This window comes from Typopeltis vanoorti, chromosome 1, assembly GCF_054136105.1.
Source record: "Typopeltis vanoorti isolate ZY-2024b chromosome 1, IOZ_Tvanoo_1.0, whole genome shotgun sequence".
NCBI classification, from domain to species: domain Eukaryota; kingdom Metazoa; phylum Arthropoda; class Arachnida; order Uropygi; family Thelyphonidae; genus Typopeltis; species Typopeltis vanoorti.
The window spans coordinates 124,859,596-124,872,767 of NC_143549.1; the positions used below are offsets into that span (position 1 = coordinate 124,859,596).

At 39.2% G+C, this 13,172-nt stretch overlaps 1 protein-coding gene across 2 annotated transcripts in view; it reads right to left on the reverse strand.

Annotated features, from left to right (window-relative positions):
- LOC150110389 (uncharacterized) overlaps window positions 1-8,973 on the reverse strand; it is a 60,205-nt gene extending 51,232 nt beyond the window's left edge. Inside the window, exons 1-2 of one of the 2 annotated variants that reach the window (XM_090393452.1) lie at window positions 8,868-8,973; window positions 3,132-3,197 (exon numbers count right to left, since the gene is read on the reverse strand). In XM_090393452.1, the coding sequence (XP_090249578.1) occupies window positions 3,132-3,197; window positions 8,868-8,877 (76 nt within the window). In that variant the 5' untranslated portion in view covers window positions 8,878-8,973. Of the gene's footprint in view, window positions 1-3,131; window positions 3,198-7,587; window positions 7,696-8,867 lie in introns of those variants that run through there. The other variant, XM_090393445.1, reaches the window with a different exon arrangement.
- Window positions 8,974-13,172: the final 4,199 nt, after the last annotated feature.

The following is a 13,172-nucleotide window of genomic DNA, read 5'->3' on the forward strand; positions in this document are numbered from 1 at the left end:
TGCTTGTGGTGAGGCAGATGGAAGTCTAGAAATGATTCTCCGATCGATTGTACCTGGTCAAGCGAAGGACAAAGATACTTGGTTGTGCACCTTGGCAACACCAAAATACATAACACACTGAACGGGACACAGCTGTGCAACCCTTTTAAACAGGTGCTAGGTAAATGGAACAGCGTTCGTTCCATGTCTACACTTAGGGAAAGAGAACTAATAGTTAACCAGATGGCTGCGAGTGTCTTATAGCATACCCTCAAAGTACTCACATCTCCTGAAGAATTTCTCTACCACATACAAAAGGAAATCAAACGTTTCCTCTGGAACAAAACTCACTGGACAACATACCCTCAACTCTGCAAGTCACTCAGCAAGAAAGGTCAAGGCCTGATTTTCCTTGAAAAAGATTAGATCCTTCAGGATAATCCTCCTCCTAAAGACGCTTCAATGCAATTACACTTATGTAACCACCTTCGATTACATCACGAAATCATCCAACAGAGGACAATACATTTTCCACAATCCTCCGAATGGCCACGCTTGTACCATCTCCTCATTTTTAGAAAGATGCTCTACAGCGGTGGAAAAACACAGGACTTCATCACACATTTACAGGATCAACAGAGTCAGCTGAAATTACAGAACCAGTATTTTCGACGAGAAACATAACAAGTTTCACAACTGGCCAGCCTTTTCTTTTCCCTACATGGAACTGGCCAGGAATAAGAGTCATAGGGGATCGCCTAATCCAGACAATAAAGTGGAAAGCATTCACAAGCCAAAACTGAAAAGCAATATCAACAGTTGCAAGCCTCCATTATAAAAGCCTATCCAGATATCGCTACAGCTCAGGAAATCCGTATTCCTTCTAGAAACTGCTCGGGGCCGATATCTCATCTTGTACAGTCTGAAGCCTCACTTCCAATTCTTCCCTCCAACTACAAGGAAATACACCACTTCCTCATGTCAGTGTTTCCAAGCTCGCCCTTCTTATATTCATCCTTAACACTTTCATCTACAAGGCTGCATATGCCACTCAGTTTTCAGTGGGATCTGCCATATAAATCGAAGTGCGCCAAACCAGATTCCGACGCACAATGGAGACTATGGCATAACATCTTGCCAACTCCTTCTAAGCTCTACAAATTTCAGCTAAGAGAAAAACTTATCTGTGTCTATTCTGTGACGTTTCAGGTACCTTGGAACACACTTATCTAACCTGTCCCGCAAACAAAATGATAATCACCTATGCCCTGAATACTGCCTCTAATACCTGTAACTAAGCACACAGCCAAGAAGACTACTGGAATTAATTAACACAGAAGAAAACAGACACAGAACATACAATTTCCTCCTCATCCGCTAAGGCCGTCATCTACAGTTCTACCTAAAACAGACAAGAAATAACCAGCACCCATCAATAACTGAAACTACACAAACCCTCATGTAAATCCTCCATCGAAAACTAAAAAGCAGGCTTTTATTTGGAACTTGAATACTTCAAAGGAACAAGAACTGTCGCGAAATTCATAGAGGAGTGGAATCCAACTGGTACCCTCTTCCGGATTGACGACGACAATACGCCTCATCTGAAAAAAAACTCAGACTGAAACTGAACTGTAAATTTTGAATTCATTTATTGCATTCTTTATTGTATACCCGAAAGGAAAATGTTTCTTTCTCTGAAATATATATCCCCCCCCCCCCCCCACCCCCCCCCCCCCCCACCCCCCCCCCCCCCCACCCCCCCCCCCCCCCACCCCCCCCCCCCCCCACCCCCCCCCCCCCCCACCCCCCCCCCCCCCCACCCCCCCCCCCCCCCACCCCCCCCCCCCCCCACCCCCCCCCCCCCCCACCCCCCCCCCCCCCCACCCCCCCCCCCCCCCACCCCCCCCCCCCCCCACCCCCCCCCCCCCCCACCCCCCCCCCCCCCCACCCCCCCCCCCCCCCACCCCCCCCCCCCCCCACCCCCCCCCCCCCCCACCCCCCCCCCCCCCCACCCCCCCCCCCCCCCACCCCCCCCCCCCCCCACCCCCCCCCCCCCCCACCCCCCCCCCCCCCCACCCCCCCCCCCCCCCACCCCCCCCCCCCCCCACCCCCCCCCCCCCCCACCCCCCCCCCCCCCCACCCCCCCCCCCCCCCACCCCCCCCCCCCCCCACCCCCCCCCCCCCCCACCCCCCCCCCCCCCCACCCAATACATACAGTATTGTTTAGAAAAGATGTACTGACAGTTCCGCCATTTGCCTATTTATCTGGTACACAACAACTTAATGAAAACTTCATTAATGTGGTAACAGATGGCGTTACTCGCAAAACCAAAAGTAACGCATACGTCTAATACGTTCAGTGAAATTCACAGCAGAGAGACGGATAATATTCTTAAAATTAATTTACAAATATTCTTCAATTCTAAAGAATTTAGGAAGATTTGTTTGTGCGTACATTTGTTTGTGATATGTATTTATGTGCTGAAAAGAATTAATTTTCCGCATGAAAGGTAACAGTTTACTACTCAATATTTACACAGAATTCGATAGGCATACGGTGAATAAACAATGGCCAAGAGGGAAAGCAGGGCACGATGCAGCATATTTCGAATCAATTTCTTAATTTTTTGTGCCAGTCTAGAATGTACTAAACTATCATTTCGCCCCCCCCCCCCGCGGTTATCATCAGGTTGCCGTGGAGGGTGAATTTTGCACAACACACGAAATAAATGTTTTAACACACAACTAATTAATATGATTGATGAAAGCGATCCATCAAATTAGAACCATTCAAAGATTATATCTGAAATAGGAATGGAATATATATCTTGGCAATGAGCAGTGTCATCGTATTTCAGCGTTGTATTATGATATTAATAAAAACAATCGAATTGACTACTGTGAATAGAAATGGGAGGATGTTATTATTCAGAGGAATTAAAATATGAATAGGTTCTAATGATTAGCAGAACCAACCTATACATTTTTAAGAATTCATACCGTTCTTTACTCTAATGATAACAGAAGAGAATACTTATAGACGTTTCGCGATTATGTTTTATAACAAAAACATCTAAAAATATCTTTTTATCTCAAATATATTAAGTAAAATTCCATTTGAAATTTTAAACTTTAAAAAGCGTACTTACTACAATGATAGCAGAAGGCTAATGCTTGAAAATCATTCGGTGTAGACATTGCTGTTTGTATAAGCACTGCAAAAGAAAAATAATGGTATTTGTATTTCAATTCTTCTTTTCATTAAAAAAATCACAGGAATATTAGCAGATATATGTGTTAGTAATTAATGATTAAAAAGACCTCATAATTGTACAGAAGGTAAAACCAATGTTTCGTAGAAAATAGCACGACAAGTTATACTTTGAAGATACTATTTAATCGAAGTAAAAGGAAATATCCTTTCTCTTTTGTGAAGAAAATATTTTTCTGTTTTGTGAAGAAAATTCTAAAAATAATTGAACATGATAATCTATGCTTTGCACAAGTTTTCGATTAGCTCATTTTGGTATAGCAGTAATTGAAAATTTCATATATCCACATGGACACATCGAGATGTCTATATATATATATATATATATATATATATATATATATATATATATATATATATATATAGAGAGAGAGAGAGAGAGAGAGAGAGAGAGAGAGAGAGAAACAATTATTTTTATCTAACACACAACATGTTTCGTCGGAAAGCCGACTTCTTCAGGCTGAGAACATTGAAAGCAAACACAAACATGAAAACACCACAAAGAAACATTGCACCACTCCAAAATCGACTATAAACTACAGTTAAGTTTAAACTGGAGTTACAGTCCAGACTAAAGTTCTATTGTTAGGCATCTGCGAAAGTGTAATAAAAATAAAATAAATAAACTTTTATTTTATTTTTACACATTTATTTGGAAATGGAGGTTCACTTCTAAAGAATGTTGAAAAACTACCAGTACGCAATATCAGGGAAGCTAATGCCGAAAGTGATGTATGCTACAGAAACTTTCACGATCATCAATACCTTTAGAAATTTTCTAGAGTACATCCATTTACGACTCGTACATAACCGATAAAAATGGATATCTCCTTCTTCTTCTAAGTGAGCTTCTTGTTCAGTCGAATTTAATATCAAATGACAATCTTTCTTTTCGGCAGAATCAAAAATTCTGCATAACTTAAACATCCCTAGAAACTTATATAGATGCAGAAGAAACTGCAAAGAAACGGAATGGATTGGTATTATTGTTTTAAATAAATTATTGAAATATTTTAAAATATCTAAAACAGATGTTTAAGATGTAAAATATTTAAAAGAAACTCATAATGTTTGTCATTAATGTTGAGTGTGGGCATTATTCGAACAGTGTTCATACTTTACGCACGATGATGCAGAAATCACATAAATAGTCAACACGAACGTCATCTATCGGAAATGTCTAAAGGCCATTCCGACATTAACAAATCTACTAAGAGATCTTTTATAGCACGATCTGTTTCAAAGTGAGTTATTTTTATTAGAGAAAATTTTTTCTCAGGTTACGTTCCTTCGAAATTATTTCTTTACAGGTATTTACAATTTCTTTTGGATCATGTGATACTGTTGTTGAAGTCATGATAGGACGAATGGAAATGTGGTTACAAAATTTGCACATCTTTGGACTGGCTAATCCTTTAATCAGGTGATATTACTCTCTCTGCAGCAGAGGACGAGCAGTCAAGATGAAGCGAAACGTAGCCATAATATTAACTTTTATAATCATACAACAGCTTAATAATTGATTATAATTTTGGTAATGTGAGTCCGTACTTAACATTATGGAATTCTCAGCAAAGTGTTTAGTTTTGACTTGAAGCTTAGACTTTACAGTTAATAGAAGTTGTTTTTCAAATATAGGAATCAATCTGAATGATGATACAGCTTCGAGAATACTGCAATATTTTCAATAAAATAAACATTAATATTTGACATGGAATGCATTATTCATCATTTTTATTCATCAAAAATTACCGTTTTATTATGAAGAACTGCAACTTTCACTTACTATAGTAAGTGAAATTTGATGAGGGATTATTAATTTTCTTAATCACTTCGTGAATCTATTAATACAGGGTGTCCACGTTGGACGTCTTTAGTTTCAATGTGTGATTACTACTTAAGTGCATGGACCGTGGCATCGAAATTGTAGAAATGAGAAGGAACCCTCACCATATTTTTGTAAAAAAAAACAGTACACTTCCACGTGTGCTCCTTTAGTAGCACGCACAATGTCAAGTCGGTAGACTATCTCCGACAAGGTTCTCTGGAAGCATGTCAGGGATGAGGGAGAACACAGCACCAGAAATGCGTGGTGCTGTGTTCGTTGCACGGACCTCCAAATACCAGTATGACGGGGCACCATCCTGTTGAAAAAGGGTGTGCAATCACAACTCGAAGAGTTGTGTTTCCAGCATGTCGAGGTAAATCATTCCGTGCATATTGCTTTCCATGAAAAAAAAAAAAAAAATTCTCACATGTTCCACAGTGAGAATTTTCACCCCCCCCCCCTTATCCGGACATTGTACCTGTTCACGTTTCTGCTGACATGAAAAGTGGCTTCGTCCGAAAGTCAAATCTGGGAAAGAAAATCTGGATTCTCTTCGACACGTTCAAGAATTTCAGCTGCAAATATCACCAGTTGTGGCTAATAATTTTGCTTCATTTCCTGCAACACATGTACCTCTACATGGTACAATACATTTGTACCTATGTAGAAGCCACTTATGATAGACGATAGACGACTTTGTGAAGGGTGGAGAGGGATATTTGCAGTTACGTGACGCTCTCCTAACGGATTTTATCGGGCATAGACGACCTTGTGAAGGGTGGAGAGGGATATTTGCAGTTACGTGACGCTCTCCTAACGGATTTTATCGGGCTTCGCGCTAAAGTGTCGTGAATCCTCTCTACCTTCTCTTCCAATATTGGTTGCTTCCTTCCTACATGTTGTTTCGAAACGCTTTCTGTCGTTAGAAAATTTTCTTTCCACAAACAGATACTCTTGAGGTCGGGTTCTGCCCTTTTGTACACCTGAGGGAACTTACGCTGCACTGCTTTGATTGATTTCAGCTCAGCTAACCACCACACAATTTGAGCTGCGACAGCCCTGTCCAGCAGCGCCACCGAATCTTGACGCATGAACAACTTCTGGATGAAACTTATAGATTCTTTGGAACATTTGAACAACCGAAACCTTACATATTTTCACATTTCGATTTTTGACCGTTCTTTGAAACTAGGGAGGCTCAACGTGAACACCCTGTATTAATCAAAATTCTCAGTTTAATGCTAAGAAGAAACTTTGCCGTTTTGTAAGTCGCTTTCATGCATCTGTTAGCTGTACCAGAATGTGTTGTTATTCCTGTTTTCTATTCCCTTGCATGGAGGTGGTTGAACTGTACATTTTTCTTTCTTATTTCAAGTTGTTTAATTAAACTTTCACATGCTGTTTTAGTATTTAAGAAAATAAGTTGTTTTCTTAAATATTAAAACAGCATATGAAAGTAAACTACAAATCAACTTGACATCTTTACAGGTTGCTCCGTCCTGTTGGGATATTTGTGCACGAAATGGAATGCATTTTGCATGACATATTCTATGCAAATCCCGGGTGAGCGAAACCAACACATTCTCAATGTAGTGTTCGCTATTCAAGGTCACGGTTACATCACCCTCTTCAATGAAGTAAGCCCCAAAAATGCCATGCGGTGACCTTTTCGCTGTGAAAAGGTTTCTCTTGGACAATTAAAATCTTCAGAAACCAAAACATCTGTATGCTTGTTTGTTTACATGATCGCTTAGATAGAAAAGCCCTTCATCCGAGAATACATATTAGGCAGCACGCGTGCACAGTATTCCCACCGTGAAGCGTAATCATTTACGGTTAAACACTGACCCACCTGAATGACGTACGAAAAAGCACCTAGCTCCTTAAGGATTCTCTGTAGTGACCGCCTCGGTATCCAAAGTTTTACCGCTGTTCGACATTACCTGCGTTTCGGAGAGTGTAACATTTGCTTCAACACAAGCCTGTGATTCTCATTTGTGTTAAACAGTTCGTGGTCTCCCCAAATACCCCTGCAATGTAGCAGAATACGTCCGGTACACTGCTGATTGGGGCACGTAGGTTTGTACCATTTGCTTTACCATCTCCGTATGAAAAAATAATGCTCAACAATAAACGTATTTTCTTCCATGTCAACACCATTGCTACAGTTAAATATAATGGCGTAGATCCCACACGTGCTCTTCTATTAATGTGCATCCAGTCGAACAGCATATCTCATAGAGCGCGTACTGAATGGGGGGAGGGTATCGAAGTTCTGTACTTTTTTCTTTTTTGCGCCATACCGTATATACTGACACTGTGATGTATACGGCCTCCCTCGATGGTGATGATTATACCTGTTTGGATGAGTGGTTAGCATACCTCTCTCCAAACAGTAGGTTGTGGGTTAATTCCACTATCTGTATGGATGTTTTGTAAAACGCTGCTCTGGATTAGCATGCATATTTCCTTGACTTTAAAATATAATTCTTATATTTCTACTTACCCCAAGGAATAGAGACACTTAACGCAAGGGTACTGTGTATTTCAGAAAGACCAGGCTGTAAGGTAGCCATGGAGCCGAGGAGCAAAGCAAGTGATATCATAACGATCATTTTTATGCAATATTCAGAATGGCTGTGAATCACTGTATATAAAAGGAGAAATTTTATACCTGTTTGATGACTATACCTTTGATTGTTGAGTAATAATGACGTTATGATACAGCTGTTACACAGAAAAGAGCAGGTGTTCCTGCATAGAAAGCAGGTAGATGATGAATTGTGAAATACTTGCAACTGCCATGAAGAAAGACATTTCTCTCTCTCTCTCTCTGGATTGTTCTGTAAATGATAATTATAAACTATATCTATACTCATCTTCGAGATGCTAGATAAATAACGAACTGAAAATCATTATATACTTTTATAATTCCTATTTTTCGTAAAGAAACAGATGAAAGCTACAGAGAAGATATAAGGAATTTCTTTAATATTTACTTAAATAATATTTTCAAGATAAATTTTTATAAATATTAAGATTTCTACTATTGGCTTACGCGTCTAGACAAGGGAACAACAAGTATGTTTTTATAATTAGTGTAAATTCGAGCAACTGCCATTTAATATAATAAATTATTATGCAGTAGGGTCATATGCATCGTACGATGGAACGTCACGTGTTTGTAGCCGATATCATTTGGAGGAATATTATGCTCCCTAGTCAGTGCAAATGTGTTGGGATGAAATGTCTGAGAAAAGAGAAGTGATGATTTGAAAAAAGCGCAGTGATTGGATGTCATCTTGTTAGTCTATCTGTTCGCCAAACTGTTAACAAATTGGGCCATCCTAGTTCAACAATCAGTGGTACCATCCTGAAATTGAAGCGCAATCTACTGGAAGTGTATCGGCAGTGAATGACTCACCTAACGTGACCGTAGGGAGAGACGAAGGATAAGATGTTAAAAACTGCTATTCTTCGACCGATATGCTTTGAATGCAGTTACAGGCATCGACTGTAACACGAATCTGCACATAAAAAACGCTCAATTTATTTTTTTATTACAATTATGATAGTCTTTAAACAAAGTGCATTTCTTAAAGTTCAAATTGCGTTTATTTGTGTGCATAAGCGTTTTAATAAAAGTTTAGGAAAAACTGTCCCATTTTCTTTAGAAAATCAAAACACATCTTCATCCTGTCGAAAACTGAAAAGGAAATGCCAGTTGTTCCCACTCTGCCTAACGAAATGGCCAAAAGCAAGAATAAAAATCTCAAGTTCTCATACCTTTATCCATCTCTTCTTACGAAATGCCTGAAAGAAACTGCATAGTTCTTCTCTCTCTCTCTTTATATGAGTTTCTCTAAATCTCTAGTCAACCAGTTATCTTTCTTCCTATTATATCTATTATTCTAAAGGAAAAAAAACAACATTAAAAATTAAACTATATTTAACTAGTTGTCATCTGTGATAAATGATAAGAATAACAACTCTACGTAATTCAGTAGAGCTTAGAGAAATTCTTCCCTCAAATATACTTACGAGAATATAATTCAGCTATTTAGGTCATTTTACTGCTCGCTTTTCATCACTTATCGTAATTATATTATTATTAGAATTACCGAGTAAAAAAATGCACTACAAAGTATTTTCCAAATAAAAATTAATAATAGTGAAATATCGTGATGTTTTGTAACATGCACATAAAATTTAAGTCTAAGAAAGAGGGACTAACTTCTTTTCTTATTCTTTGTTGTTGTAGTTTTAAGAGAACTTGCAATATTTCACTTACAATATTTCTCCTTAAAGAATTTCTACAATAACGTTTTTTTTTTCTTTCCCTCATATGATGTACAGTATATCCGTCAACACTTTCGTTGTTATTAAATGTTATTAAATGATCATTTTTTGATTCCAATATTTATTCGCGTTCAAAGACATATCGTCAGGGTTGCGTCGATTTAAAGCTACTACGCACATAAAGAACAAAGAAAGAGGAAATGGAAAGAATCTTTATTTGCAGTACGGCATAATGGCACCTATGGCGAGACTTTGGTCGAAGCATAAGTAACGCATGTTTTTAATGTAATTTTTGCAAGAATATACATTTTCACATACGGAGAATTTAGCGAACTTAGATAAATGAGCACTGCTTAAGGAAGTCATCAAATATTATTATTACTCTAATAATAATGCGGAGAGTGCCGCACGCACGCAAGCATGCATGAGGACGTGTGTGTGCGTGTGTGTGTGTGTGTGTGCGTTGTAAATGTAATAGCTCAAACTATCTATTAAAAAAAACAAGAAATAAATTCGCATTGTAAGATTAAGAAAGTTTATAAAAAATTCAAAGAAACCAAAAAATAATAAAAATTGACTCAATTTCATCAATCCCTGATAGATATTAGAAACAAAAACATTGGCTATAATGATTCGACACCATATCTAATTCACTGTCAAGAGTTTTCTTCGAAATCTGTCTATTATAACATAGCTGATTGTAGATTTGATCATCTCTCTCTCTCTTTCTCTCGTGTGTGTGTGTGTGTGTGTGTCAATTTTTCTGCCTTTGATTTTGTTTCAAGCGCATGTTTCTTTTTGACAGTCCTTCTCTTAACCTAATCTGGATGCTACGTCTCAAGTAACGTAGCATCCAAATTAGTTCTCCATACACATTCTTTGAATATTAATATTAAAAAAATTAATTATATCCACTGTTGATACGCTTCGGCTATTAATGATATGCATTTATCTACTGAAAGGCAAGTTAGTCGCGCAGGACTTTGATAATTGCCTTTTCGTGTTGTAGAGAACCAGGTGCAGAGACACGGAAAATACCAGAGTAATTATGATCAAAAGTAAACTTCACATGGAGTGTTTAAATCACACTTAAAATTCATGAGTAAGTTTTTAAAGCGAAATATCATGAATCCTACGTAATGAAATCAAATATGCATTTTCATCGTATTGAAATGGAACAGATTCATAAACTTGCTTCATAGTAACAGAGCATTTTGAGATTATGAATCCGTTGGTTTAGTTTGGGGTGCTTGCAACTTTTTTTTTTTTAATTTATAGATTAACAGGAGCCCCAGTGTTAAAACTGCATCCGCGACCTTTCTCCAGTTCTTTGGCGCCTGTTGACGTAGTTTAACTTGGCCGTTTTAGCTATAGCTGTTTGTCTTCTTCTTAATGGACCAGAATAGTATTCACAATGGGAGGGGGTTTTCTATTATTACACCGTATTCACAATGCTTTATAAAGAATGGCATTTCAGATATATTCCAGGCAAATCCTCCCGTTTAATGAGCTGTTGGATAGTCAAGTGTGGTGCTTATTGTAGTTCAATTGTAGGTTAATTATAGTTCCTTCTCACTAGCATTAAAATTGTGGATTACTTCTCTGTATAACTGCATATAATCAAGTGAGAAACCTGAGGACAGAGGTGGGGAAGTTTCAACTGATGTTGAACCCATGTTCAATATCAGTTAAACATGGGTCAGTCGGTCCTTAGGGGTAGGAGAAATCCGTTCCAAAGCGGCATGGTGCGAGAAAAGAAACTGGTCCCGCTGGTAGACCAAAAGGAATTTCAGTTAATATTCCCGAACTCCGACACCGAGATCGGCCCCTTCTGGTGCTAAGTGCGGTAATGCAAACGAACGCGAGGTCTACGGAGTCTTGGGGAGAGTTGTCTTTTCTTTGTAATGGTTTGGCTCCGTGGAATCGGTTCGTCCGGAGATAGGGATGCTAGTCCTGAAAAGCACTGCGTGTCCTAAGGTGTCCGGAAGGAGAGAGTGTGATTTTCGTGCTGGACCGTACCCATATCCGCAGCAGGTCTCCAAGGTGAACAGCCTCTAGTCGATAGAATAATGTAGGTAAGGGAGGTTAAGGGAATGTAGGTAAGACAAGACGGATCCGTAAACTAGGGACAAGAATTGGTTCTGAGGACTGGAGTCCGAAGCCGGTATGACTCGCGACTCGGCAAAACTGTCCAGCGATGGACAGTTTTGCCGGTGGCACGTCTGGTTCGACAGTTTCGGCCGGCAGCTAACACCGACTCAGAACTGGCACGGAAAAACCAGGGAAATCCGACTATCTTATTAAAACAAAGCAATTTGATGGTCTTTCAGAGGTGTTGCCGCCAATGTGATTTCTGACCAGTATTATGGATGTTTAAGTGGAAGAATATCAATCAAGTTAGGGAATAATTGGCGGCAGTAAATATGACTTTCCTTGAGGTAGACGTGGCGGCTCGAGCCCTGGTTCTGGTCAAATAAATTAGCCAATTGATATCGGCCTCTTAATAAATCATCACAGGGATCCTGATAGTATATAGGAGAGGGAAATAGCACATACCAAAATCTCCTGGCGGAAGGCCAGGTCCGGCACGACTCGTATGAGAATCGCTTAGAGAGACAGCGGAATGCTTCTCTGAATAACGTGGGACATTGCCACCACACCCCCGAATCTACACTCAAGTGCTTTATTGTAGGGAATTTGACTAGCTAGCGTCCATCTTTAGAAGAACTTGCTATAATTCGAGGAAATGGTGTACTCCATTCAAACTTTAACGCCCTTCTCCGGTACAGAAATTGTTGCCTTCTTGTCTGACTCTCTCTAGCGATGGATGTCTCGTTCGGTCGATTTGGTGGCTCTGTAGCTTGAACCCGCCATAAATGAACTAATCTATTAAGATGGAAATAGTATCCCTCGTTAGCTTAAACATGGATGAAGCTCATGTGCTTGGTCAGTTACAGGAAGGTGCACGTTAATCTGGCAATAATCTTAATAATACAAGTCTATAACTATGAAACAGTGGCGAGTGTGGCTGATGGTTATAAATGCTGTGGTAAATGCATGAACTGAACGTCTTTAGGTTCTTGAAGCGAGATGATAGCAAGCGTCAAGAGAGGGTCCAGCCTACTAATGATTTGAGAGAGGTTAGTTTTACCCAACTCATGACTATCGTTGCGATAGTAATCCTGCTCAGTACGAGAGGAACCGCAGTTTCGGACACTTGGCACATGTGCTTGGTCTATTTACGAGTGGTGCGTAGCTACCATCCTTGGGATTATGACAGAACGCCTCTAAGTCAAAATCTTGTCTAGCCACTGCAACGATATCACTCGTACCCAGGGGCGCGCCAGTAGTGTCCGGCGCCTGTGTGCAAAACTTTAGTCGGTGCCCCTATACCTCCCCCAATAAAAAACAATTTTATAAAAAATTTATTTTTAATATTTGATGACAATAAAGTGAGTATTTCATTTGAATTTTATCTCCTAAATAGGAAGACATATTTTTAAAGTCAGGATCATTAACTACACGTCGCGTGTGTTCCGATATAAAAGGATCAAACTTTTCTAACATCTCAATGCATTTTAAAAAATTGCCATTGTTGCGATCGTAAAGTTGATTACTTTTACCACGAAGTGCTAGATTTTGTTTGCCTAAAAACTATACTACAAAAAGTATTCTTTTTGTAACTTCATACCAACGTTTCCTTTCATTATCTAAAACTATTTGTTGCAAATGATCAATAAAAGTTTTATTTTTTAAGGATGTAATTAATTCTGTCCATTTTTTTGTAATTGT